This window comes from Aureobasidium subglaciale (genome assembly GCF_000721755.1).
Source record: "Aureobasidium subglaciale EXF-2481 unplaced genomic scaffold scaffold_36, whole genome shotgun sequence".
NCBI lineage: Eukaryota > Fungi > Ascomycota > Dothideomycetes > Dothideales > Saccotheciaceae > Aureobasidium > Aureobasidium subglaciale.
The window spans coordinates 67,092-91,295 of NW_013566959.1; the positions used below are offsets into that span (position 1 = coordinate 67,092).

Sequence of the window (24,204 nt, forward strand, 5' to 3'; positions counted from 1 at the left end):
GAAAGGAGGAGCGCGATCTAGATGGCGGAAGTAGATTCCGGGCGCTTGGACCCCAACCATGTTGCTGCCTGCTTTTGGCATGCAGACCATCACATCGGAGCTTTGTCCTCCACGAAACACGAAGATCTCAGATTAGTGTTTTATTCAAGCAAACGAATGAGGCTCGCGAATCAGTATCAGGCGACAGATGTCCGGAGACACGTCGAATTTATTGCGGTCCGCTGTCGAAGCCGGACAATGGACAGGTAGAGCAGATTCTTGGCGTTTGCATGTCCGAAAACTTCTCGATCATCGCAAAACTGGCGACATCAACAATTTCCCACAGACAACACAACAATATGGCTTTTAGTTTCAACTTCGGCGGAGACGATATTGATCAAAGCGTCGATCAAGATGTGCCAATCTTTGATGCACCTTCAGAAGTCAATGCGACAAATGAGGAGCAAACACCACTCGTCAATGTCATGCAACACGACCTGAGACAACTATACGAAACCCTGCCGGACAGATTATGCTACAGCACAGCTCAAATCGTCTCACCGACCGGAAAAGTGCTTCTCCTTCCGCGACGAGAACTTTTCGACATTCGCGTCCAACTCATGTCCGAAGCTTCTGCGGAGAACGACAACGACGCGACTCTGCGTGACTTGGAGCAAACAGACTTGCGGACAAACGTCTATGAAGGTGGCTTCAAAACTTGGGAGTGCAGTGTTGATCTCTCAAGTTTGCTTCTGGATCGCGGTCCGCGCAAGGATATTGATGAGCTTGTGCGCTGTGATGGGGTTGTGGAGCTGGGCGCTGGATCTGCTTTGCCGACTCTGACGCTATTCCAACATTGCTTGAAGAATGGCATTTCTCAGACTTTCACACTTACGGATTACAATAGCAGTGTGTTGAGATTGGTGACGTTGCCGAATCTTATCCTTACTTGGGCGGCTACTACTTCACCACCATTGATTGATCTGGCCGCTGAACCTTCAGGTGACTTGGAGAATATTCCTGCTTTGTTCCCTGAATTCCTGGCCTCTCTTGCTGCTTCGCGCATCCAACTCTCCTTCATCTCGGGACCATGGGGCCCAACACTTGCTTCTCTGATCCCTGAGTCAGCACCGGATATGGGCAGCTTGATTCTTGCCAGCGAGACAATCTACAGTCCTGCTTCAACAACAGCATTTGTTGACCTTCTCATCCAATTGTTGAGCCGAACGAAAATGGCAAAAGCGGTCGTGGCTGCAAAACGATTCTATTTTGGTGTTGGAGGCAGTGTTGATCACTTGAAGGAGGTGTGCGCAGAGAAGGGTGCTGTTGCACACGAAGTCGAAAACTCTGGCGTTCCAGGCATGGACTCGGGTGTTGGAAGAGCGCTTGTCGAAGTACAGATGTACTGAAATGTGGCTTAATCTCAGCGCGAAGTCGCGAGTAGCAATACTTCAATCGGCTTGTGTCTTTGCAGTGCGATTTCTAGCTATGGTGCAAAGACGACATGTGGGACAAGAAGAATTGGCCGGTCCACAAACCTTGGAGGCGACATCGTGAATATACACAACTTCATGTGACACCGATCTTCAATCCGCCTCGTCGCCCCAGTACTCTTTCAGATCCTGTGCTCTCCATTGAGTAGCGAAACCAGTTGTCCTCTCAATCTCTGCTAGCGCTTCCAACACGACACGATGTTCTGCCTTGCTAGACATGACCTTTCCAGCGATATACAGTGGTTGTGGTGCATTAGTCCAAGCAGCATGCAGTAGATTGCTCACCGAAATTCCAATCACCTGTCGAGCATGCCAGAATATACTCCTTTGTCCTCGTATCCTGACATCATTTGGTTTCGCCTGCAGCATCAATAAAGTCGCGGTATGGTACAGTTGATTAGCACTGACCGCTGCAGCATTGGTGTAAATCACAACAGGGAAGGGACCCTCGTCGTCTCTCTCGTTTGAGCGCGGTGTCAACGGACGCATCTCCGGAGGTCTTTTGGCGTGCCAGTCGACGAGAAGATCGAACAGAGCTTTCCATTTGGCACTATACGAGCTTCCGCGTTCGACAGAGGTACCACGGCTTGACACGACGTTCAATACGCTTGCGCACAGGAAGAGCGAGTAATTCGCGTAGTTGTCGAAATTCTGAAAGTCGGTCTTGAATCTTGAGATTGCTGTAGACATTGTGCCTGTTGGCAGGAACCATAGGCTTGTCGGTATCTTGGTGTGTGAGTCAGAGAGAAAGCCGCCCCACATGTCTGCTGCGGTCAGTAATCATGATCATGAGACGGGGTAAGAAGACATACCCATCCGAGCGAAACACCAGAAGATAGCTTGTCTTGTACCTCCGACAACACCGTTGATTCCGGCAGCTTTGAGCAGCATAGCTGCACCGTTCAGGTGTCGCGACCAATCCTTGGGGGAAGCTAGAAAAGAAGTCAGTAATCTGATCAACAATCAGTGGCTCGATACTGACAGCTCATCATCTCTAGCACGCAAAGCAGAACACAGCTTCCAATCACCTCCGTACTCATACTCTCTAGCTCGTTGGCAATAAGTCGAATAGCTTCTTGATACAACGCTAGGCTCTCGGTGTATGGCTTATCCGGATCTCTTCGCTCGATTTGTCTTGCAGACAGGGCCAGAATCGATAATCGCAGTGATTCCGAACCTCGAGCGAGAATAGGCAGCTGGATTTGAAAGTGGCGATCGTTGTCGAACATGTCCAACCAGAGGGCGATTTCATCCAGATAATTTCGCCAAAGCTCCATCTCTCGCCGTACAGTCATGCCCTTTGGTAGATTGCTGGGCTTGAATCTTTCAGGTTCTGAGTGCTCCCACTGTGAAGTGCGTCTGACCGGCTCATGTGCGGGTGCATCAGTCTGAGATTTATCGGATTCGGGTGTGCCTATCCGCGTGAGGCCAGTACCACGAGCTGTATCCACCATATGGTTGTAAAGGGTAGTGTGCAACTCTCGATATGTGGCGTTTGGATAGTACATGGCATACATATCCGGCGATTCGGAAGGCACATGATCCAGATCCATCAAAGTATTCTCATCTATCGGCGGCCACAAGGAGTCGCCAAATGTAAAGGCATCACGGTCGGTAAGATAATCGAGTGGTTCAAGTTCCGGCATGGAGAAATCGAGCAAATCGTTCTCCTGGATCATGGGCAGACTGTGCGCCGAAATTGGTGTTTGAAAGGCAACATGAGGCTGAGACTCATGTTCTCCAGCTGTGAAGCTGATAGAGCGTCGACTGTCGAGACTGTCGTTATGTTCATGTGATTGTGTCCTCAGCAAGGGATATCGCTGTGTCTCTGGCGAAATCGCATGTGTACCCTGAGGTTCTACGGACTGCCCAACCTCCTGAGTGGCCGAGTCCATATGCCATTCCAACGGTGTATGCTTTTCAGCAACGAAATCATCAGTTGCGGCAAACTCTTGGCCATTTGAGTATTCCTTGCACTCATGCGTTTCCGTGTCGAAAACCACGTCTACCATCTGAAGACTTGGTATTGCAACGGCGACCTTTTGGCCGGCTATCATACTTGGATGGTCGGCTTCGAGCGAATTGAAGCGGAAACTGAGGCCAGAGTCCCATTCACACTCCTCTCCTAGTCGTTCGCATTTTGCACAGTTTGGCTTGGTCTCGTCGCACTTCTTGCGTCGCCGTCGACAATTCAAACAGCCTGATCGCCCACGCAGAGAGCGTTTCGAAGGACCATTGCCACGTCTGGGCGGCGAGAGCGATGGTTCAGACGCTCCCCGGGCTACGGACCTTTCCTCTGAATTAGTGGATCTAGCATGGCGGTCTGATCGCATGGATCGCGATATAATTGCTGCGACACTCGCGTGTCGAATGGCGAGTTTGTTGAAGTGGTTGGTGGAGCTGGAGGACGCGACGAGTGCGGGGCAGAAAAAGACGAACGGCAAAAACGAGCGCTGGCCTTGAATATATCCTCGCTCACAACAGACACTTCGCAACCTTCTTATTCACCCGGTGGCCTCGTGTCCTTCTGCGCCTTTCTCATCATCGTGCGCGCGACTCACTAAGTCATCAAGGACCGGTGGCAAACGAATGAGTCCAGCTGAGAAGCTTTACGAACATAAAGCGCGTCGTACGAACTCTCCGACGGTCAAAACTGATTTTGGAAAATATTCGTGCATTGCAGCAGCTCGGAGAATCGCCTAGTCAGGTGTGTTGAGATGAGCTGTTATAGCTGTCTACTAAATCTATATATCGTCTATGGTCTATGAAGCAATTCTACGCCGTGGCACAATGACCACCATCAACTCTGAGATCTGCTCCTGTCATCCACGAGCTACCATCTGCCAGGAGGAACACGCATGGAGCTTTGAAATCCTCTGGTGCACCGAGTCTTCCCAGCAATGCTCCTCTCATCCACGACTCCTCAACTTCGGGCTTCTCTTGCAGCAGACCGTCAGTCATGGCTGTGCGAATGTATCCGGGGGAAAGAGTGTTGACTCTGATGCCCCATTGGCCCCATTCGTACGCTAGAGAGCGGCACATCTGATGTACTGCAGCTTTACTTGTGTTGTATGCTGAGCAGTGGAGGCCCTGAGAGCTTCGTCAGTATTCACTTACAGTACGTGTCTGAGGACTGGACTTACGCGGTTGGCAATCTGACCTGACATTGATGCAATCATGACAATACTTCCACCAAGCTTCTGGTCGCGAAGTAGACGAGCCGTGTATTTCGAGATGAGGAAGCTTCCAGTCACGTTGACCTCCATGATGCGTCTAAAGCCATCCATGGGGTAGTCGATGGCATCGACCATCTGCTGGATGCCAGCGCAAGAGATCATTCCCCTGACAGGCTTGCCACGTTGGCGAGCTTCATCACCGCACTCAGCGACTGTCTTGTCCACAGACTCCTCGTCTGTGATGTCGCAGCGGTGATAAGATGCACGAACTCCAGTGCTCTTCTGCAGCTTGGTGATGAGAGCCCATTCTTCCGCACTGGGCTCAGGCAAAATGTCTAGGCAGACCGCATCGGCGCCAGACTCGAGTACTGCGACCGCGAGTGTGATGCCGAGTCCACGACCAGCACCAGTGATGATGATGGTCCTGTTCTTCAGGCCGAACGCCTTCTCTATCGGCACGTTCGCAGCTGATATTTGAGACTCAGGAATATCTCTGGGGAGCTCAATGTCAGATACGATACTCGGCGCCATTGTGCTGTAGTAATATGTAGTAGAGTGAAGGGCACAAGGAATGGCGAGTTATAGACTTGAGTGTTGAAAGCGATGTTGAAAAAACTAAAAGCTGGAAGACGCGACTGAACCAGCGACGTCTACCAATTTGTATGCGTCAGGAAATATCATGACACGCACGATAACGATGACTTCAGCCATCCTCCCACGAGAAGGTCAGATAGGCCCACATCGCAGCCATGTTGAAAGTTCAATTGGACAGTGCAGCGCGTCAACTGCTTTGTTCGGTGGATGAACCCAGGAGAGAGCAAGATGAGCGTTTCGAGGCGCAGAAACGACGGCGCTCGGTTTATCCACTCCAAGCGATTCTTGGCACGACGCGCTGCAAAATTCCAAGATGTAGCGGCTCCCCCCAGCTGAACCTGTGAATTTTGGCCGCCCTGCCGTGGACTCTGAGGTCTCGACGAACGTAAAAACAGACGCCACATTCGAATCGAGCAACTTTGCCGCTCCCCTGCTCAAGTGCTTTCCCCGCTTCTGTCGTTCTTCGGGACCACGGGCTACTCTTTCAATAATTGCTCTTGCACATCAAAGTAAGAGCGCCGCCGCTGAGGTACATGGCAAGATGTTCCGCTTCATTGACGGCATTCATAAAGTCCATGGAGCGCCCAGCGACTTTTTCCAAGCCATCGCCTTTCTAATATCCCTGTCTCATAATATTCACCATGGCACCCTCTCTTGAGCACTACGAAGATGCTACCTCCGGTATCCCCGTGAAGGTCCTCGGTACACAGATTGATGGCACAAATGCTGCCGCCACGTTACAGCTGGAGGAGGCAGACAAGCATGACCAGGTTCTCAGAGTGTTCCGCTGCCTGATTGCGGACTTGTGCGAGCAATTCAAGGGCGGTCACCCCGGTGGTAAGATTGTTCAATGATTGTGCCACACTTCGAACGTGAGCTGACTTCAACGCCAGGTGCTATGGGAATGGCAGCTATTGGAGTGTCACTCTGGAAGTATGCCATGAAGTACTCACCAAGCAACCCCGATTACTTCAACAGAGATCGTTTTGTCCTTTCTAACGGCCACACATGTCTCTTCCAATACACATTTATGCACTTGGTCGGGTACAAAAACATGACAATTGAACAGCTGAAGTCGTATCACTCAGACCGCACAGACTCGATCTGCCCTGGACATCCCGAGATTGAGCACGAGGGTATTGAAGTCACAACTGGTCCTCTTGGTCAAGGTGTGGCTAATGCTGTCGGTATGGCTATGGCAACAAAGCACCTTGCGGCCACTTACAACAAGCCAAACTATGAGCTAGTCAACAATATGACTTTCTGCATGATCGGAGACGCCTGTCTGCAAGAAGGCGTTGCCCTTGAAGCCGTTTCGCTGGCTGGTCATTGGAAGCTGAACAATCTCGCTCTTGTTTACGACAACAATCAGATCACTTGCGACGGCTCTGTCGATATCACATGTAACGATGACATCAACGAGAAGATGAGGGCTTGCGGCTGGAACGTCATTGATGTTATGGACGGTACTACCAACATCCAGGGTGTTGTGCAAGCACTGGTGGCCGCACGTGCGAGCGATAAGCCTACCTTCATCAACATCCGCACAATCATTGGTATTGGTAGTGCATCAGCTGGTGATGCAAAGGCACATGGAGCTGCTTTTGGAGCCGAGGACGTCGCCAACATCAAGCGTACTTTCGGCATGAACCCCGAAGAGCACTTTGTCGTCCCAGATGCAGTATACGATTTCTTCCGTGAGGCAAAGTCAAGAGGCGAGGAGTACGAGAAAGAGTGGACCACCCTTGTTGATGGCTACTCCAAGGAGTATCCCGAACTGGCCGAGGAGTTCAAGCTGCGTGTCGCTGGCAAGATGCCCAAGGACTGGACTAAGATAATTCCCGAGAAGGGCAGCTTCCCCACTACACCCACTGCCTCGAGAAAGTCTTCTGGTTTCATTTGTAACCCTCTCGCGCAAAATCTGAATAACTTCATGGTGGGCACAGCAGACTTGACTCCTTCAGTCAACATGACCTGGAAGGGCAAGGTCGACTTCCAGAACCCTGAGTTGAAAACTGCATGTGGTATCAACGGCAATTACTCTGGCCGCTATATTCACTGGGGTATTCGCGAGCACGCCATGGCTTCAATCTCAAACGGTATGGCTGCGTTCAACAAGGGTACAATCCTCCCCGTCACCTCATCATTCTTCATGTTTTACATTTATGCCGCTCCTGGCATTCGTATGGGTGCCCTCCAAGGTCTGCAACAAATTCACATCGCCACTCACGACTCCATCGGCACTGGTGAAGACGGACCCACTCATCAACCTATCGCTCTTGCATCATTATACCGCAGCATGCCCAATCTCCTTTACATCCGCCCCTGTGACTCGGAAGAAACAGCCGGCGCCTACATCGCCGCAATCAAGGCAACCTCAACACCCTCAATCATCTCCCTTTCCCGCCAAAATCTACCACAATACCCCGAGAACAGCAGCCGAGAAGGCGTACAGAAGGGCGCTTATGTGCTCATGGAGCAAGAAGACGCCGACGTGACCCTCATCGGTATCGGCGCCGAGATGTTCTGCGCAGTCGAGACCAAGAAGCTACTTGAAGCCGAACACGGTATCAAAGCCCGTGTTGTTTCTTTCCCTTGCCAGCGTCTGTTTGAGCAGCAGAGTAAGGAGTACAAGCAGTCTGTTCTCAGGTACCGTAGCAATGCTCCTCGTGTCGTTATTGAGGCATACGCCATCAACGGCTGGGAGCGCTACGCCGATGCCGGATACTCAATGGCTACATTCGGCAAGTCGTTGCCTGGAGCAAAGGCGTATGAGCACTTTGGCTTCGATGCAAAGGCTATCGCACCGAAGGTCAAGGCATTGGTTGAGGAGGTCAAGAAGGAGGGCATCGACTCATTGCGAGGAGACTTTAGGGACTTGAACGGTACCATGGGATATGGTTTTGAGCATTAATGGGATGAGGTTATGTATGTAATGACGATATTGTATATGAATGTTCGAAGCCATTGTTTCTACCGTATACCTGTGACCGAATCCTATCTTGTGAGATTATGAACCTTGGAGCGCACGTTTGCAATGCGCATTGTCGGATACCCTTGAAAAGCTCCTCGCGTCCTTGCAACATCTTAAGACACTCTATCGCTGCAAAGTAAACCCTCAAGTGCGAAAGTATCATGTAAACAGTACCACCCTGACCTGAATGTCAGATCGAAAGTAAAAGACAAAACATGAGGAATCTGAACAGACATTTCGGAGCAATGGTGAGCGATACATGAGCACATGGACAAACGGTTTCATGACATTATATACTTGTGTACAAACAAGGGCTGAAAATCATTCAACATTACATCATTTACAAGACCACTCAGTAGACACCACTCAAGCAGCAGTGGCAGCAGGTTTACGAGTCTCCAACTTCCGCGGTGCTTTCTTAGCAGAAGTAGAAGATGCTGTAGGTTGTGATTGTGTCCCACTGCTCTTTGCTGTGTTCAACTTTCTTGGCCTTTTCTTTTCCGTGTTGGCTGTCGTGGAGGGCTTGCTGGTCGGCATTTTGGCAGCTTGAGGCTTTGACGTCGAGGTTGTGTTGGTGGCGTTGGGTTGTTTCTGTGTTGCTGATCTGGTGGTCGGACCTGTCGAGGTAGTGCTTGGCTTTTGTGTCGGCTTGGGCTGCTGTTGCGTGGTTGTGTTATTGGCGGTTGGTGCTTCTTTGGGCCTCGGTGCCTCTTTTGGTTTTTGAGGTTGCTTGGGCTGTTGCGTACTCGAGGTCTTTTGCTGCTTTGGCGCTTGGTCGCTTTGTTTGGGTTGGGATTGGCTTCGCTTCTTGGGTTGCTGAGCTGGCTCCTGCTTTCCTCCGCCCATTCCCATTGACGCTCCTAGACCGCCCAAGCCAACTGCAGAACCTGCTTGTGACATGGACGGCATCTTCGGCATTGACGGCATACCAGGCAAGTAGCTGGTCATATCCTTTGCTGATTGCGACCAGGATGACGGTGCTTGATCAGGCATGTCGTTCTTCATTTGTTCCAACTCTTCTTTGCTTGGTGCTTGTGTCTCCTTGGTCTGCATGATCATCTTGTCCAATGCCTTCTTCTGTGACGAACTTGCCTTCCAGTCTGGGAGGAAGTCACCAACGACACCTTGGACACCCTTACTTGCCATCTCTCCCATATTCCACAAGGGCTCACTCCTCATGGCGCCGTAGACAGAGCCGATACCAGCACCGAGGAGTCCCGTGACTGTCGAGACTGTGCCACCAACAATAGCTCCAGTCAGCTTGCCGAGGGTAACACCAGGTTGCACGCCCAACCCGGCACCGGCAGCCAATCCTTGGAAAGCACCGGACTGTGCGTACTTTGCTGCTTTGCCAAAAGATTCAGCCTCAATTTCCTTGTTGACTGCTTTGGCAAGTGTTGCTTCTCGTGCTTCGGCATCGCCAGCTCCCATCGCTGCTTGTCTCAGCTCCCAGGCCTTTTGCGTTGCTTGCAATGCCATGGTGGCCGAGACACCAGAGTTCTGTTTGATCTCATCCTCAGGGATGCCCTGCTGAGGTTGTCCATTGGCGTTAACTTCCGACTTTGATTTCGTTTTTTGTTGTGTTTGTTTTGGCGGCATGATTGATAGAAGGGACTAAGTTCAACTTTGTTGATGTTTTCGAATGTTAGGTTTAACAGCGCCTATGTACGAAGCGATTGTGAGGGCAAGAGAGATATGCAGGCTACGTCACTCATGTGGTGACGCACGAGCTTCATCGTCGCGTCGCTCGGGGACCTGGAATACCTGTTTTCCACCGTGTTGTTCTATGGCAATAACTTATCAGAGTTTCACAGCCACATTTCTGTGATTGATGTACAAGGCAGACAATCGTAGATCTAATATTGCCCTAGATCGTGGAGTAGGCAACTACCTGCTTGGTTTAATCAAAGTTCTTGGCATACTTTAAGTTGGAATCTATGAAAAATATCCAGCGTTACCGCTCCACGAACCATCGTACAAGCGAGATCACAGGTCACTTGCGCAGACTGTACCAAGCCTCCAAGTGATACTTGTAGAACTACAGTCGTTCACATGTGGACGCTGAGCCGACGCGCGAGATCGGACCGCTGACGATAATCGTGTAACAGGAAGGGGCGAGAATGACCATGGAGGTAGTGATGATAAGCCTCACGACTCGCGACTTACTTGTAAAAAATGGCACTGCATACCTTCTGCCATACGCGGCTGTGAGAAGGACTAGCGTTGTTGTCGGGATGTTAGTGACTCACAACGAATGATCCCAGATCCAACAAGGATCGATCAGCATAAGCTGTGCCCCTGATTGGCAAATATGAACATGACACTGAATGCCTGGTAATGTAGAATAGTAAGTTACAAGAAGGGATATCCACAACAAAAGAAAAGAAAGCTATCAAGGTCGCTGCTAGTTTTTGATTGCAACAGGCACAACAACACGTCAACGTCGCTTTGCGAAGAACGAAGAAAGTCGCATGGATGTCGTTTGTCGCACTGGATCGGGTTATCGACATTTCTGGGATAGGGCGCTGAGGTGGGTAACAGGCGGTGTATTACGCATGGGCTGCATGGGCAGTGAAAGTCGCACACGGGCAAGATTGTAGCTCATGGTTGTCGTCGCTCTCGAGTTTTGTCGCTAGGTGGGCAAAGGCAGTCGCGCAAGGCCTGTTGTTAGTTGCATCGGGTATCAATCGTCCAGCATCGATCCATCATCATCAAACATTTTCACTCCAAAAATGCGAAACCTTCTAGTGAGCAGCCTTGGAGTTCCTCCTTGCCTCCGAAATACTACCTCTGGCCTCAAGGATAGTGTCCTCGTGGGTCGGCGGTCCCTGGTAGTTCTTCTTGCCCCACACGAAGTACCATGCACCTGCAATCGACATGAAAGCGACAAACACTACTGATGCATAGTTCATGAGCGAAGCTGTGACGGGAATGGTCGTGGGCATGCAGAACAACGGTACAGCAAGACAACTCCAGGCGAGCGCGACAATGTTGCAGAACAATCCAAGAGGTCCGAGGGAGAAATCGGCACCCTTGACATGCTTGCGACCAGTGAAAAGGTTGGTAGCGATAGGGATAGCGTAAGAGACTGTCAGGCAAATGACTCCAACACCAGAAAAGGCATTGTACGCAGCGACTGATCCAAAGTAGATGACAGCAAGCAGAATCTGCACGACCATGCTGAGCATCATGGCATTCAGTGGGACACCCTCAAGGGCAGTAGTGTTGTTGACTTGCTTCCACCACTTGCTACCGGGGATGGCTCCATCACGAGAGAAAGCCCAGACACAACGAGATGCTGCAGTAGTGCATCCAATACCACAGATGAGACCGAGGACCATCAGGGGAAGAAGAAGGCCGATGGCACCACCGGGCGAGCCGACAGCAGTCGCAATAATGGTAGGGACAGGCTGACCGGATGCGAGAGCAGCAAGGGTAGAGAGATCAGGAATGACGAACAGGAGAGGAAGCAAGAACATTAGACCAGCGCCAAGGTTGATCAAAATGGTTGCAACCATGGCCTTGGGCACTTGAGTGGAAGGCTCCTGAACCTCCTCGCACATAGAGATGATCATACCAGTGGATGAAGTTGCGTAGGCAGCCTGGAGAAGACCGACACAGAACGACCACCCAGGGGTCCAGCCGGATTGGGGCTCGAAGTGGGTAAAGACATATTCACCAGAGCGTCTGCCACCCTTGGCCATGACAAGCGTAACGATAAGGATGGCGACTACACCAGCGAGAGTCCAGAAGATGGCAAAGGTCTGGATCATCTAGTCAGTATGGTAGTGAACCCAAAAACACGATCTCAACATACATCAATCAAAGCCAACCATCTGTTGCCGAGAGAAGAAACGAGGTTGCAGAAGAGGGTGATAGCAACAAAGACCAACCAGGTCTCCCAAGCGCTGGCTTCCCAGATGCCGACACCAGGCGACGACTCAAACACATTTACACATGAAATAATGAACAGTGCAGATCCGAAGTTGACGGCCAGAGTGATGGTGATGTTTCCGACGACATACGCCCAACCACAAATCCATGACAGAACTCTCTTGTACTTGGCGGGTGCCAACATGAATGTCTGATAGTAAACACCACCAGCCGTAGGGTAGACCGAGGTAATCTCACCCAGACTGGCAGCAACACAGATGATGATAAGCGAAACCATAATCCAACCCCAGATGATGTTGGCGGGCCCGCCGCCGACAAGAGGGTAGTAGAAGGTCGTCGCGAGACCGTAAGGAATAGAGGCCAGGACAAATGACATGAAAGCGACTTGGAGCGTTGATCGGTTGCGTGCCATTTCAGGCTTGTAGCCCATGGCTAACAGGATCGCATCGGACTCGTCGAGATCGGTACCGCTCTCTTCGTTTGAGATCTTTCTTGCATCTCCAAGCTGGTTCTTTGTCGTGGGGGCAGGTTGGCCGTGGCCAGCAGCCATACCGGCTTGGTCGAGATTACGGTCCGGAGGATTGGAGAGGAAACCCATGGTGATCAATTGGTGCAAAGAGTGAGCGTGAGAAAAAAGAGACCGGACAGCGTCGGGGTCTACCCACAAGATATGTACAAGAGGAGCGGACGCTTGGACGCGGCGAAAGCACTAGGCTGGGAAGGTTTGCATAGCGTACGTTCGCCTAGCAGCCAGGCGTTCGGAAACGGGTGGGAGTTCGAGAAAAGAACGCCAGTGACTTCATATCCAAATTTTCACACACCTGACGTTCGCAAGCCGCTCTAGATGCGACCATTGCTAGGGTATGCAACACTCCATCACGCACCCTCTGTGTGCATTTTTCGAACGACCTTATTCCAGAAAATCTTTGCGAATCCTACGAGAATTCGTTGGGGACGGAAGGAGCAGCAAGATAGACAAGCCTGATTACTGCAATCAAAGTGCTTGCCAAGCGTAAGACGAAACGCACCGCCGGACTCGGTGGAGGTGGACGTGACGGGGAAATACCACTCGGATCTCTCTGGGACCTCTGATCTCTGGGGCGACAACTTCAGTTCATGGCAGTGTGATTAGCATGGACACCGATCAAAGCCAAGCAGTGGTTTCGCGCTCTCTTGTTACTACTACACGTCTCACTTCGTTGCATGCGTAGAGCTCGAATAATGGTCGTATTCTCAACAGCCAGATCAAGATTGCTCTTCAGCGGGACTGCCTGAATCATGGCGTTCGACAAGCCATCCTCCCACTTTCGCCGAGGACTCCTCATCTATGATAGCAGTGACAAAAATGCCTCGCCGTAATCACATATCTGCGAAACAGTCATTGGATTTGTCTATAAGCGGTCAACTTGTGTCGCAAACAATTCGAATTGATTGCCGTTTAAAGGCGGCCTTTCCGCGCTCTACCTGACGATCAACTTTCATGCATGAACAATCCACATGGCTTGTTGCTATCACGCCGCAAAAGCGCGCCACTAAAGTGCATGAAGGGGGAACGATCCGCTGGGCCAAGGAGAGGCGCGGTAGTTCTCGTCGTCGCAGTGGCCTAGACGAACCCTTCTTTGCTTCATCGTTATCATCGGCAAGGATCGTAGCCAAAGTGAGATGAGCCCTAATCTGTCCAGAGATACCATACACAAGCCGTTACCCTCCTCGGTCGTTGTTGTAGCATTGCCTGTATAGGTGTGAAAATCCTCGACTAAGAACGTAGCACAATTGCAGCAACTACCTAGGCAAGGTCTCTCGACGCTCGGCAGGTTTCGTGCGAGGGGTTTGGGAGTGAGACCACGTGAACAGCTGAAGGACCCCTCCATCAACCCCTCCCCCACCTCATGGATCTGCATACCAAGCAATGAGCTCAATCGTGAACACAGAACGTCGACGAGATCTGAAACTCTGATCTGAGATGTCTGCGGCAGAGTTTTGTAGCAGCCAACAGTGCGGCTCAGCGAACATAGCGACAGATCGTGTCAAAATATCACGAACCAACACGAGCTTCACGATGACAGCTTACGGGAAGGAACGAGGCAAACAAGCGAACGTCGAAGTATAAACCATAACGTGGGTGTACCGGCAGAGGAACCCACCTGCATCAAATCTTGCAGGAAACATGGCCTCGCATGCACGGTGTCTTCTCAACCTCGTTGACGAATGGTTCCAATAATAATAATAGTGAACTTATAGCCGACGCATGCCAAATGTCTGTTGTGCGTTGCGACAGCCACCGAAAGCGAACCTGCGGATGGACAAGGCCCAAGAGCTCTGTGATTGGGAATACCCAGCTCCGCAGTTTTGAGTACGATAAAGCTCTTCCAACTCGATGCCGTCAAGGCCATCCACGGACGATTCCTCTCCACGCACAACCACATTCGTCGACCGTGTCTGGTCCGTCATGAACATGCATCTATTTGTGAGGAACACTTCCTTGATAGCGCTCGCTGTCTTCGGTTATGTAGCACTCTGGAAGTTTGCGACCGACAATGGTACTTTTTCGTTGATGCGTGAGTGGTCATCGCAAAACCGTCTTCCAGGAACTGGCGAGAAATACGCCACAGAATTCACGCAATGGCGCACGCTCGATATATTTTTGAAGAGCTTGTTGACACTCTTTTGGCCGATGGTCAACGGGACCCAACCTGGCTCGTCGCTGATGTGCTTCTACTTTGCTGGTCAAGGCATAGCCGCATGGATCTTGACAGCAATTGAAGGACAACGCCGCGGCCACAAAGACAATTCGAGATTGATATCCTTCACTGCAGCTTATGGCTTGTTGTTCCAAGCTCTCGGTATTGGAATCGTTGGCCCAGTCTTCTTCGCCTTTTCACCTCTTGGAGACCGATCGACTAGTGCTGTTCTTACACGCTACACTGCAGAGATAAATGCTATTATTCCAGCGACCATTGGTGCGATCATTATTCCGACCATCCTAATGTCACTTCATGCGCCGACTGCCATCTCGCTCGAGCACAAAATCGATCTCATCCGTTTATGGCAATTCTTTCCACTGCTGTTTCGCTTGTGTCAGCGGGTCTGGAGCAGCTTTGTTCTGGTCCGCATCACGTCTTACAGGGACGAGATAGCCGAGAAGAACCCGGAGACGCAGCGTAGAGCTTTCGGAAGGGTGTATATAGTTGGACTCTGTTGCGCCGCGGTACCTCACATCAGCACTGTCGTTGCGTCTCTGACGGCTCTATTGTGTCCTACTTTTTTTGCGACCCCAACAGCATTCCATCCAGTCAATCTCTTCGTTCCAGTATCGCCGTTCTCTGGACATCAAGCAAGCACGGTAGGCCAAGGCGCGCATTGGTTCTTACAATGGGACATGACCCTAATGTTCTCCACATACCTCATCTGGGCTTACTTCGCCAACATAGAAGTCATATATCCCGCTTCGGGGGTTATCTCGAGTTCTCTGGTGCTACGTATCATAGCATGGTCTCTCCTTTTTGGGCCTATGGGCGCCGCCTTGCTCGCGACATGGGAAAGAGATGATTTTGTGTTGAATGCCCTCGAGCACAAGATCAAGTCTCGCAAAGATTTACCTGCGGAAGTCACGTCTCGGATTGGTTAGAGGGAGAATTGAGCAGGGATATATACGAGTCATTGTCGTCGCACTAAAACCATAGTTTGCAGATCATCATCCGAGCAACCGAGCGCTCATAGACGAGAGTCTTTTTGCAGTAGATCGACTGCCCCCTTCGCCATACCCCTGGGATCAGTATTAGTAGCAGTCCGAGGTCTGGAGACGAAACTTGAGTAAAGTCGGATGTCGCAACCTACCATGATGCTTGATAACCAGCTCCGCCAGCGCCATAGCTGTGGATGACCAGATGTTTGCCAAAATGTTCTCTCTCGAGTCTTGGACCTCCTTTTCTACTTGCTATCATAGTCTGTCAGCTTCTGGTCCCAGGTTCCCCAACAATGCACATACGTCGTAAACCAACACCATGATATAACACTTTGAGATCCTCCGGCTTTCCTAGTTCAGGTGCCAAAGCGCAGCATCTTTGCTTGATGTCCTCAGCGAGCTCGATGTCGACTTCTCCACTCCAATCATTGTCGAGTCGAATACCGCCAAGCACCACGCCGTTATGCGGGCCACGAGGGAAGACGTAAGTGGTGTCTTTGTTGACTCGTTGCGGTGAGCGGAAGTACATGCGTGTCATTGGCGTCTTTGGACTTTCGACAAGCATGATCTGACCCTGCATCGCCATCAGCTAGGCGCTTTTACCTACACCTGTCGTGACTTACTCTCGTGGGGTAGACGTTCTTGTCCTCGACGCCTTTCAGTGAGTAGGCACCTAAGCCTGAGCAGTTGAAGTATGCACTCGCGGTTGGGAACAAGGTGAACAGCTCATCAAGAGAGTCAAACATGCCTCTGCGTATTTCGATTCCTTGTCGCCTTGCTTCTCCTTGCAACCTGTTTGACATTGACATAAGCTCCCCGAGTCTTCTTCAGGATGAGAACATGAAGGAGCGAATCGCACTTACCAAGGAAGATAAACCTGAGTATCAATCACAAACGTGCTAAAATCATATCCGAATTTGGCGCCTGCGGGCAGTTGATTTTTCGGTAGCATCTTAGCCCCGTCCCCCAATTCATCGTACCAAATCTTTCCAGTCGTCTCACTCAAAACACTTGCATCCTCAATTTTACTGTCGTATATAGCAGTAATTGGCATGGAATAAATGCCCACTTCCGCAGTACGGGAAGTAAGTTCCTTGAACCGGTGATATGTCACACGGTCCCAATCTTCTTGTCGACCATTGTCTGTTGCGCCAGAGAGCCAGTTCGCTCCTGCCCAAGGAGATGTGTACGAAACATCGCGATCTCCAGGGAGGTATCTGGCGACGATGATGATGCTCGCTTGTGGATGGCGGGAGCGAAGTTCGAGAGCAGTGGAGAGGCCGATGACACCGGCGCCGAGAACGACATATTGATGGGACATGATTGTAAAAATTGTGAACAATCGATTGGAAGCAGAACTAACGGATACACATGACTTATATATCCACTTGAATGGTCAAGATACATGATGTGGCGTGAGTCAGTGAGAGGACAACCGGTATCGGAGGTGTCAAATGTTCTTTCCCGACGGGCCAGAAGTCGTGTTTGGCGCCTATACTACACTATACGAGGCGCTCACACTAATCAAAGCATTGTTTAGGGATGGAAAACAGAAATCGCAAAAGTACTATCAAGCAAGAATATCACCGCCCTCAGGGCCTGCTTTTGCTTTGTCGATTCTTTCCTGTGTCGTCTTGAACGCTTTTGGTACCCTCGTTTCCTCAAAACTCTTTCCCTCATGAAGCATCTCAGACAGTCCTTCAGCTGCCAGCCAAATGACCGGCATACCGTGACCATTGAAGCCAGACAAGATGTATTGACCAGGCTTCCCGGGCACCTCACCAATATGAGGATTGCTGTCGTATGAATAACCCATAACGCCTGTCCATATTTTCTGCACTTCAGCTTTGGTATCTTCCCAACCGCGGAAGTTGTTCTGCATGTAATTGGTATAGTAGTCCTTCGAGGCTTCAATCAGCTCGGCATCGTCGGAGTTGTTGTACCATTGCTCGAGATGAGGCTTGAAGATTGCTTGTGAGCCACCAACAATAATACCGCCGTCGGATCTTGGTATTAGATAGCTGAGGACACTAGGGTCTCCTTGTTCTCTGATGATGTAGGAGTTGCCGACGAAAGGCGCGATATCCTCCTTTGGTACTGCGATGTGGCAGCAGATGCCTTTGCATGGCACAATATTCTTCTCGTATTCTGGCAAAAGAGCTTTTGTGTAAGCATTGGTCGCATGAACGACTTTCGGAGTCTTGATGTCGCCTCGGGATGTTGAGACTGTCCATGTGCCGTCGGAATTGGCAGAGATAGTGTTCACTGGGGTGTATGTCTGGATGTTAACGCCTCGGTCTCGCAAGACTCCGAGAAGAGTCATGATGAACTTGTAAGGCCAGATAGTGCCAGCAGTGTATGTGGCACATGCTTTCGCGTTTTTGATACCACTGACCTAGGGCACGGTCAGTTTTGGACTCAGCGTATCTAGTGTGGTGATACTTACACCTTCAGCGTCTCTCCCCATGACAAAGTGCACGTCGTCCATGTGCTTCAGCCCATATGCAACCATTTTGTCGTATGTACTCTTGACTTTGTCGGCGGCATCCTGATTGCACCACACATCTGTCGTTCTCGTAATAACATAATCGCAGTCGATATCTTCCTTCTTCACAACTTCTTTGAAGGCCTTGATATGAGCAGCTTCAAATTCGGCAATCTCAGCTCCAGCTTCCAATCCGTGACGGTCGATATATGTTGGGATGTGGCCGTAAAGATCAGGGCGGAGGTGGCCTCCGTTGCGACCTGTTGCACCACTACACGCGCCGCGGGCTTCGAGTAAAGTTATTGACGCTTTGCTGCCAGCTTCCAACAGATGATATGCCGTCGCAACGCCTGAGTAGCCAGCTCCAATAATGACAATGCCTGACTGCTCAGGAAGATGTTCGGTCGAGCGATAGTCATCGAGTTTGTGAAGGTCAATACGCCAGAATGACTCGGTACCACCGCCCACAGTCGGCAGACCCTCGGGAAGCCTCATTGTCGTTTTGTTGGAGAATTCGTTTTTGCGCTGTCCAAACACACTATCAATACCTTATATCTGCTGCTCTGCGAACATCAAGGTGTTGCCGCTTACGTGTGATACACTCGCACCAGGCAACAATTAGGCAGCCTGGGCATGCATGAAAAAGATAGGCCAAGCTCTTGCCGAGGCGGCGTGCCATGGCCGATCACGCAACTTCGCAACATTCTGTGCCTCACTCTATCTCCTTCCTTCTACAGAGAGAGATAACGATTGAGACACGACGCGACGCCTCGGAAACCATGCAGTAGATACGACATAGGACAGACAACTGATAGCGCCTACGCACGTATGACAACCCTGTATCTCCGCACCAGCTTGCGGGGTGCTTCTAAGATGACCAACACTCTCGCAAACCACAGCTAAAGCGCAAATGCAAATTAGTGATTGCGGTATCAATCTCGTTGTTGTTCAAGAAGTTTCTCCGGCTGTGCATGGATCTATACTGTGCCAATCGGCGTTGCTGAGCAGTGTGACATAATCTGCCGGTCTAGTCCTGTCACACACACTTGCTTTATGGTCAAAGCAGGATAACGACCAACTGTGGAGGTGTACGCTGACATACCAGGTTTTTGAAAATAGTACCGGAAGTCGATCAAACGACAAAACCCGACGACACCGCTACATATGAGGAAGACTCATGTCTTGAGACAGCTATGAGTGTGACAGCATCTCGCACGCGGGAAGGAAGTCTGCTCGCATCAAGACGCTAGCAAGGGATATTACTGCGCATCTTGTTATCTGGCTATCAAATTGATTCTAAATTGTTCATTGCTCAGCTGATTCCTGAGGTCTGGCCCGGGTCAATCTCAAGCAGCAACTTAGGGTTACGACAGCACTCCTTCCGTATCGTGGATCAAGATAGGGCATCCCCCCCTCCAGAACGGTTTTGGACCAATGATGTGGCACTGAATAATAATGTGGGAGAGATAGGCATATCGCCCCTCGTGGCGTAAGAAACGTCAAGTGCGAGTGCATAAAAGCAGAAGATAGGTTCATCTTTTCTGGGAGTATCATCGTTGCATCTGACTCCAAGCTCATTTGAATCATGTCAATACACGCCCCTGAGACCGTCAACATGGGAGACGAAGAGAAGAAGGTCTCGCACACCCAAGAGGGATATCTCGCCTCAGATATTGAGAGTGGTACAGTACTTCCTGAGTACGATCAAGATGGCCCAGTCGAGTTCGAGGAGAAGAAAGAGCTCAAACGTGGACTCAATCAGAGAACAATTCAGATGATCGCATTGGCTGGAACGATAGGTACTGGATTATTCCTGTCTTCCGGCAAGGCAATCTCTCGCGGAGGACCTTTAGGTGCCTTCCTAGGTTATACAATTGTTGGCTTCCTGTGTTCGGGAGTAGTGATGTCTATCGCGGAACTCAGGTAACTTCTCTCTGGTCGTGGCATACCATTTAAAACATGCTGACTCACATTAGCACCTTGGTCCCGCTGTCTGGAGGTATCACGAGACACGCCGAGTACTTTGTGGACCCCGCCTTGTCCTTCGCCAATGGCTGGAACCAAGTCTATGCCAATTTGATTAGTGTGCCCGCAGAGCTCTGCGCTGCTGCTGTCTTATTCGAATTCTGGACGACCTCAGTCAATAATGCGGTCTGGATCGTAGTGCTTGGAGTCTGTCTGGTGGCATCAAACATCGCATTTGTCCGGATCTACGGTGAACTCGAGTTCACCTTTGCGACTCTCAAGATCATGCTCATCATCGGTATCAATATCATGGCTCTAGTCATAACATGTGGTGGAGGTCCCGACCACACTAGCATAGGCTTTGAGTATTGGCGCCATCCAGGCCCTTTTGTTCAGTATCTAGGCTATTCCGGATCACTGGGACGCTTCATGGGCTTTTTCACAGTTCTATCAAACGCGGTATACTCATACTCTGGTATCCAAAATATCTCAATCGCCGCTTCAGAGACACAAAACCCAAGGAGAAACATCCCCATGGCTGCCAAAAGGATTTTTGTCCGCGTACTGCTCTTCTACGTGCTCACTATTTTCATGGTCGGTCTCGTGGTGCCATCAAATGATTCTCACCTGCTCAAATCTACCGGTACTGCTTCGCAGTCACCATTCGTCATCGCTGCGACTAGAGCCGGTATCAAAGTCGTGCCTTCAATCATCAATGCAGTCATCTTGACTAGTGCCTGGAGCTCCGGTAACGCTAGTATGCTTGCTGGCTCTCGCATATTATACGGCATGGCAAAAGAAGGACGCGCGCCCAAGATCTTCACCAAGACAAACAGATTTGGTATCCCCTGGATCTCCGTCAGCTTGTTCGGCATTTTCTTGTGCCTTGCTTTCCTCTCGTTGTCACACGGAGCCAACATCGCGTTCACCTGGCTGCAAGATCTCGTTTCTGTCGCTGCCATGGTAGATTGGATTGTGATTTGCGTCGTGTACCTCCGTTTCTACTACAGCATGAAAAAGCAGAACATCTCTCGCAGCGAACTACCCTGGGCAGCACCTCTGCAGCCATATCTTGCCTGGGTCACACTTATCGCCTTCATCATTCTTCTGCTGTTTGGCGGCTACGTCACGTTTTTACACGGTCACTGGGACACCGAGACTTTTATATCGAGTTACTTCAACATCCCTCTCTTCTTCATGCTTTACTTTGGCTACAAATTTGTCAAGAAAACGAGCATCATACCGTTGGAGGCACTGCCTATTCGTCACTTCATCGACATCGCAAATGCCAACCCAGAGCCTCCCCAGGCGCCAAAGGTCGGGTGGCATAAGTATAACTTCCTCTGGGAGTAGGCTATCTAGAGTTCACTGCAGCACGTCTGTCTCAAGATTGCTAGGTTCATGCTCTCCGTAGACGAGGTATTACATAGTTTAGATCATAGTAGCAAAACACCTTCATCCATACACATTGATTCCTGGTCCACTTATCAAGATTGGCATCTCTAATCGAGCGCGGAGTATGCTTCAGATCAGTACGGGCTACAGTGATAACAAGCAATTTTACCAAGATAGCTAAGCTTTCATAAGACGTGATTAGGGCATTGCTTATCAGGCGAGGCGGGGCAATGATAGCTCTGGTGGATATAATGATAGGCGAGCGACTTGCCCGTGGCCGATACGAGCAAGCCTCCGAGAGCGGGGCTGTTAGAGCAACGCAAGCAAGTTCCACGTACCAATATATGGTTGTTCAAGGGGTGCTATATCAAGCCGTACTGAGGCCGATAATCATAACAACATCCAACATCCAACATCCAACATCCAATATTCAAGTCGGAAGATATCTTCCCGCTCTCGAGTCTCTGCAGTACCTTCTTGGGCCAGCATTTTTTTTTCTCACCGAAACACACGCAAATACGATGCCTAAACACGTAGTCTTCGACGTAGTGGGCACCTGCGTCTCCTACTCTGCCTTCTTCTCTCGCATCTCCTCTGTCCTCGGCCCCCGCCTCCTAGCCAACAACATAACACCCAAACTCTTCGGCTTCGCCTGGATGGAATCCTCAGAACGAGAATTCACATATCTCTCAATCTCTTCGCGCTATACACCCTACAAGCAAGTCTTCGCTGCAATGTTCTACCGCATCTTGTGGATGAGCGGGATTGAGAACCCCCGCGAGTTTGCTACTGATGCGGAGAGAGATGAGATTGTGTCTAGCTACTCAGAGTTGGAGCTGAGGGAAGGTGTACAGGAGACGTTCGGCATGTTGAGGGATGCAGGGTTCACAGTGTGGTGTTTGACGACTGGTGATGTAGAGAGGGTGCGAGGCTATTTCATGAAAGCGAATATGGATATGCCGTTGGAGAACTTCAGGTCGTGTGATGGTATGGGAGTTGCGAAGCCGGCTTTGGCGGCCTATAAACCCTTATTTGAGAGCTTTGGTGAGGAAGAGGAGAAGTGGTTTGCGGCTGCGCACTATTGGGACGTTAGTGCTGCGAAAATTGTTGGGTAAGTTGAAATTGGCGAAGACGGTGATGACGGTGATGCTGACCATTCTGCATAGATTCAAAGGTGCTTATTGCTCGGTGTATGAGAAGGAAGATTGCAGGGAGTTGTTTGGAGTGGATATGGATGTCATGGCTGACACTTTGCCGGCCATGGCCAAGAAGATTATCGAAGCCTCGAAGTGACGACACCGAGAATGTTTCACATCCCCTGTACACTATTCTACTGAACGCGAGGCAGTATGAGATCTTGTGGACACCTTCATTGTATGTCTGTGTTCCAATCATGCTTTTGATTTTCAAATACTTGATACTGGGCGCTCAGCGCGGGCAAAACAGCTCCTTCCACCCCGTGTGCAGAATACTATCACACCCTTTCATTACAATGATTGAGGAAGGGTAACAATAAGCTGTAAAGAGGCACAGTAATATTTCGTATCGACAAGCCTATTGCGGGAAGTCGTCAACACGAAATATCTCGGCGAGAACGGACCAGTCCAAGAGAGTATCGTGCCTTGAGGCGGCTACAAGTGTGACAGTAGTTCGCAAACGGTGAGGTTGGATAATCCAGACGCAAGTGATCACGCCTTAGGAACAGCTACCCTCGTTGGCTTCGGGCGTAGTGCTAAGGTCCTTGGGCAGCCACTTGATACCGCTGGTAGGGCAGTTGCCCTTTGTTCCGGTAGGGTTCACAGCGATGAACTGACCATTGGCCACGCTGCCACGAACGTTGAAGACATATTCAACCTGATTAAGCTTCCCACTGGTGCAAGACAGAATGGGAGTAGCTCCGAACTTGGACTTGAGTGCGTTGGTGATCTGAGCATTGGTGTAGGTCTTGCTGGAGCTAGGAGTGATTCCTGCAGAAGCAAGCCAGTCATAGGTGGGTAGCTTTTTGAACAAGGTAATGGTAGTGTTGAGGAAGTCAACAAGCTCGTCCTCCGGCTGGTAGTTTGTGTAGCAGCTAGGGTTCAAGGTTGAATAGCATGTTCCGTGCTTGCTCCATTCGTGCTCCCTGATCAACCATTAGTAGGTAAACATGATAGCGATTCGATATGACAACTCACCAGAACGACTCGTCGTCACCTTGGTAGTCCTTCCAGTAAGTCTCCATGTATGACAATATATCGCCATGACCCTTGTTTTGGAGGATGCAGTCGATGTCTGTGTAAGCTCTTGAGCTGTCGCAAGTAGCCTCGTAGGTGCCATCGCAATTATCAGGCCACAGTCCGTGTATCGTGAAACTGTTCGCAGGACCAGTGGCAGGGCTCGAGTCCCAGAATTGAGTCTGCAAAATTTGACCCTGAACCTCAGTACAGCACGTGTTCTGAATGGTACCGCTGGTCTGACAACTGATTGGTGCATTTGCAGGACATGACTTTATGCTAGCGGCAGCCAGACCAAGAAGAGTGCTGAGGGCGATCAAAGTAGAAGACATGTTGGAAGAATTGATGTGA

General features: G+C 50.3%; 12 protein-coding genes across 12 annotated transcripts; 5 read left to right on the top strand and 7 right to left on the bottom strand.

Annotated features, from left to right (window-relative positions):
* Nucleotides 1-338: 338 nt before the first annotated feature.
* On the top strand, nt 339-1,388 carry AUEXF2481DRAFT_33614 (uncharacterized protein; the record flags this gene model as incomplete). The annotated part of the gene is made up of 1 exon (XM_013483839.1): nt 339-1,388. The coding sequence occupies one exon, from the start codon at nt 339-341 to the stop codon at nt 1,386-1,388; it is 1,050 nt and encodes a 349-aa protein (XP_013339293.1).
* An 88-nt stretch (nt 1,389-1,476) lies between these two features.
* Nucleotides 1,477-4,026, bottom strand: AUEXF2481DRAFT_527677 (uncharacterized protein). The gene is made up of 3 exons (XM_013483884.1): nt 2,455-4,026; nt 2,285-2,404; nt 1,477-2,236 (listed from the first exon to the last, which is right to left on the bottom strand). Exons 1-3 carry the CDS (start codon nt 3,803-3,805, stop codon nt 1,566-1,568), a joined length of 2,142 nt encoding a protein of 713 aa, XP_013339338.1. The 5' UTR covers nt 3,806-4,026; the 3' UTR covers nt 1,477-1,565.
* Nucleotides 4,027-4,247: 221 nt separating this feature from the next.
* On the bottom strand, nt 4,248-5,179 carry AUEXF2481DRAFT_70739 (uncharacterized protein; the record flags this gene model as incomplete). Its single annotated transcript, XM_013483866.1, has 2 exons — nt 4,248-4,562; nt 4,616-5,179. 2 exons carry the CDS (start codon nt 5,177-5,179, stop codon nt 4,248-4,250), a joined length of 879 nt encoding a protein of 292 aa, XP_013339320.1.
* A 704-nt stretch (nt 5,180-5,883) lies between these two features.
* Nucleotides 5,884-8,156, top strand: AUEXF2481DRAFT_70719 (uncharacterized protein; the record flags this gene model as incomplete). The annotated part of the gene is made up of 2 exons (XM_013483863.1): nt 5,884-6,079; nt 6,136-8,156. 2 exons carry the CDS (start codon nt 5,884-5,886, stop codon nt 8,154-8,156), a joined length of 2,217 nt encoding a protein of 738 aa, XP_013339317.1.
* Nucleotides 8,157-8,454: 298 nt separating this feature from the next.
* AUEXF2481DRAFT_527959 (uncharacterized protein) lies at nt 8,455-10,134 on the bottom strand. The gene is made up of 2 exons (XM_013483885.1): nt 8,917-10,134; nt 8,455-8,820 (listed from the first exon to the last, which is right to left on the bottom strand). Exons 1-2 carry the CDS (start codon nt 9,813-9,815, stop codon nt 8,583-8,585), a joined length of 1,137 nt encoding a protein of 378 aa, XP_013339339.1. The 5' UTR covers nt 9,816-10,134; the 3' UTR covers nt 8,455-8,582.
* An 826-nt stretch (nt 10,135-10,960) lies between these two features.
* AUEXF2481DRAFT_70734 (uncharacterized protein) lies at nt 10,961-12,660 on the bottom strand (the record flags this gene model as incomplete). Its single annotated transcript, XM_013483865.1, has 2 exons — nt 10,961-11,980; nt 12,034-12,660. The coding sequence occupies 2 exons, from the start codon at nt 12,658-12,660 to the stop codon at nt 10,961-10,963; spliced, it is 1,647 nt and encodes a 548-aa protein (XP_013339319.1).
* A 1,638-nt stretch (nt 12,661-14,298) lies between these two features.
* Nucleotides 14,299-16,168, top strand: AUEXF2481DRAFT_44715 (uncharacterized protein). Its single transcript, XM_013483849.1, has one exon. The coding sequence runs from the start codon at nt 14,488-14,490 to the stop codon at nt 15,736-15,738; it is 1,251 nt and encodes a 416-aa protein (XP_013339303.1). The 5' UTR covers nt 14,299-14,487; the 3' UTR covers nt 15,739-16,168.
* AUEXF2481DRAFT_9098 (uncharacterized protein) lies at nt 15,825-17,116 on the bottom strand (the record flags this gene model as incomplete). The annotated part of the gene is made up of 5 exons (XM_013483827.1): nt 15,825-15,876; nt 15,948-16,047; nt 16,099-16,369; nt 16,419-16,587; nt 16,659-17,116. 5 exons carry the CDS (start codon nt 17,114-17,116, stop codon nt 15,825-15,827), a joined length of 1,050 nt encoding a protein of 349 aa, XP_013339281.1.
* Nucleotides 17,117-17,365: 249 nt separating this feature from the next.
* On the bottom strand, nt 17,366-18,775 carry AUEXF2481DRAFT_33622 (uncharacterized protein; the record flags this gene model as incomplete). The annotated part of the gene is made up of 2 exons (XM_013483840.1): nt 17,366-18,190; nt 18,242-18,775. 2 exons carry the CDS (start codon nt 18,773-18,775, stop codon nt 17,366-17,368), a joined length of 1,359 nt encoding a protein of 452 aa, XP_013339294.1.
* A 1,120-nt stretch (nt 18,776-19,895) lies between these two features.
* On the top strand, nt 19,896-21,598 carry AUEXF2481DRAFT_70804 (uncharacterized protein; the record flags this gene model as incomplete). Its single annotated transcript, XM_013483870.1, has 2 exons — nt 19,896-20,203; nt 20,257-21,598. The coding sequence occupies 2 exons, from the start codon at nt 19,896-19,898 to the stop codon at nt 21,596-21,598; spliced, it is 1,650 nt and encodes a 549-aa protein (XP_013339324.1).
* A 336-nt stretch (nt 21,599-21,934) lies between these two features.
* Nucleotides 21,935-23,080, top strand: AUEXF2481DRAFT_44723 (uncharacterized protein). The gene is made up of 2 exons (XM_013483850.1): nt 21,935-22,718; nt 22,795-23,080. The coding sequence occupies exons 1-2, from the start codon at nt 22,162-22,164 to the stop codon at nt 22,931-22,933; spliced, it is 696 nt and encodes a 231-aa protein (XP_013339304.1). The 5' UTR covers nt 21,935-22,161; the 3' UTR covers nt 22,934-23,080.
* Nucleotides 23,081-23,335: 255 nt separating this feature from the next.
* AUEXF2481DRAFT_33625 (uncharacterized protein) lies at nt 23,336-24,185 on the bottom strand (the record flags this gene model as incomplete). Its single annotated transcript, XM_013483841.1, has 2 exons — nt 23,336-23,762; nt 23,815-24,185. The coding sequence occupies 2 exons, from the start codon at nt 24,183-24,185 to the stop codon at nt 23,336-23,338; spliced, it is 798 nt and encodes a 265-aa protein (XP_013339295.1).
* Between the last annotated feature and the right edge of the window lie 19 nt (nt 24,186-24,204).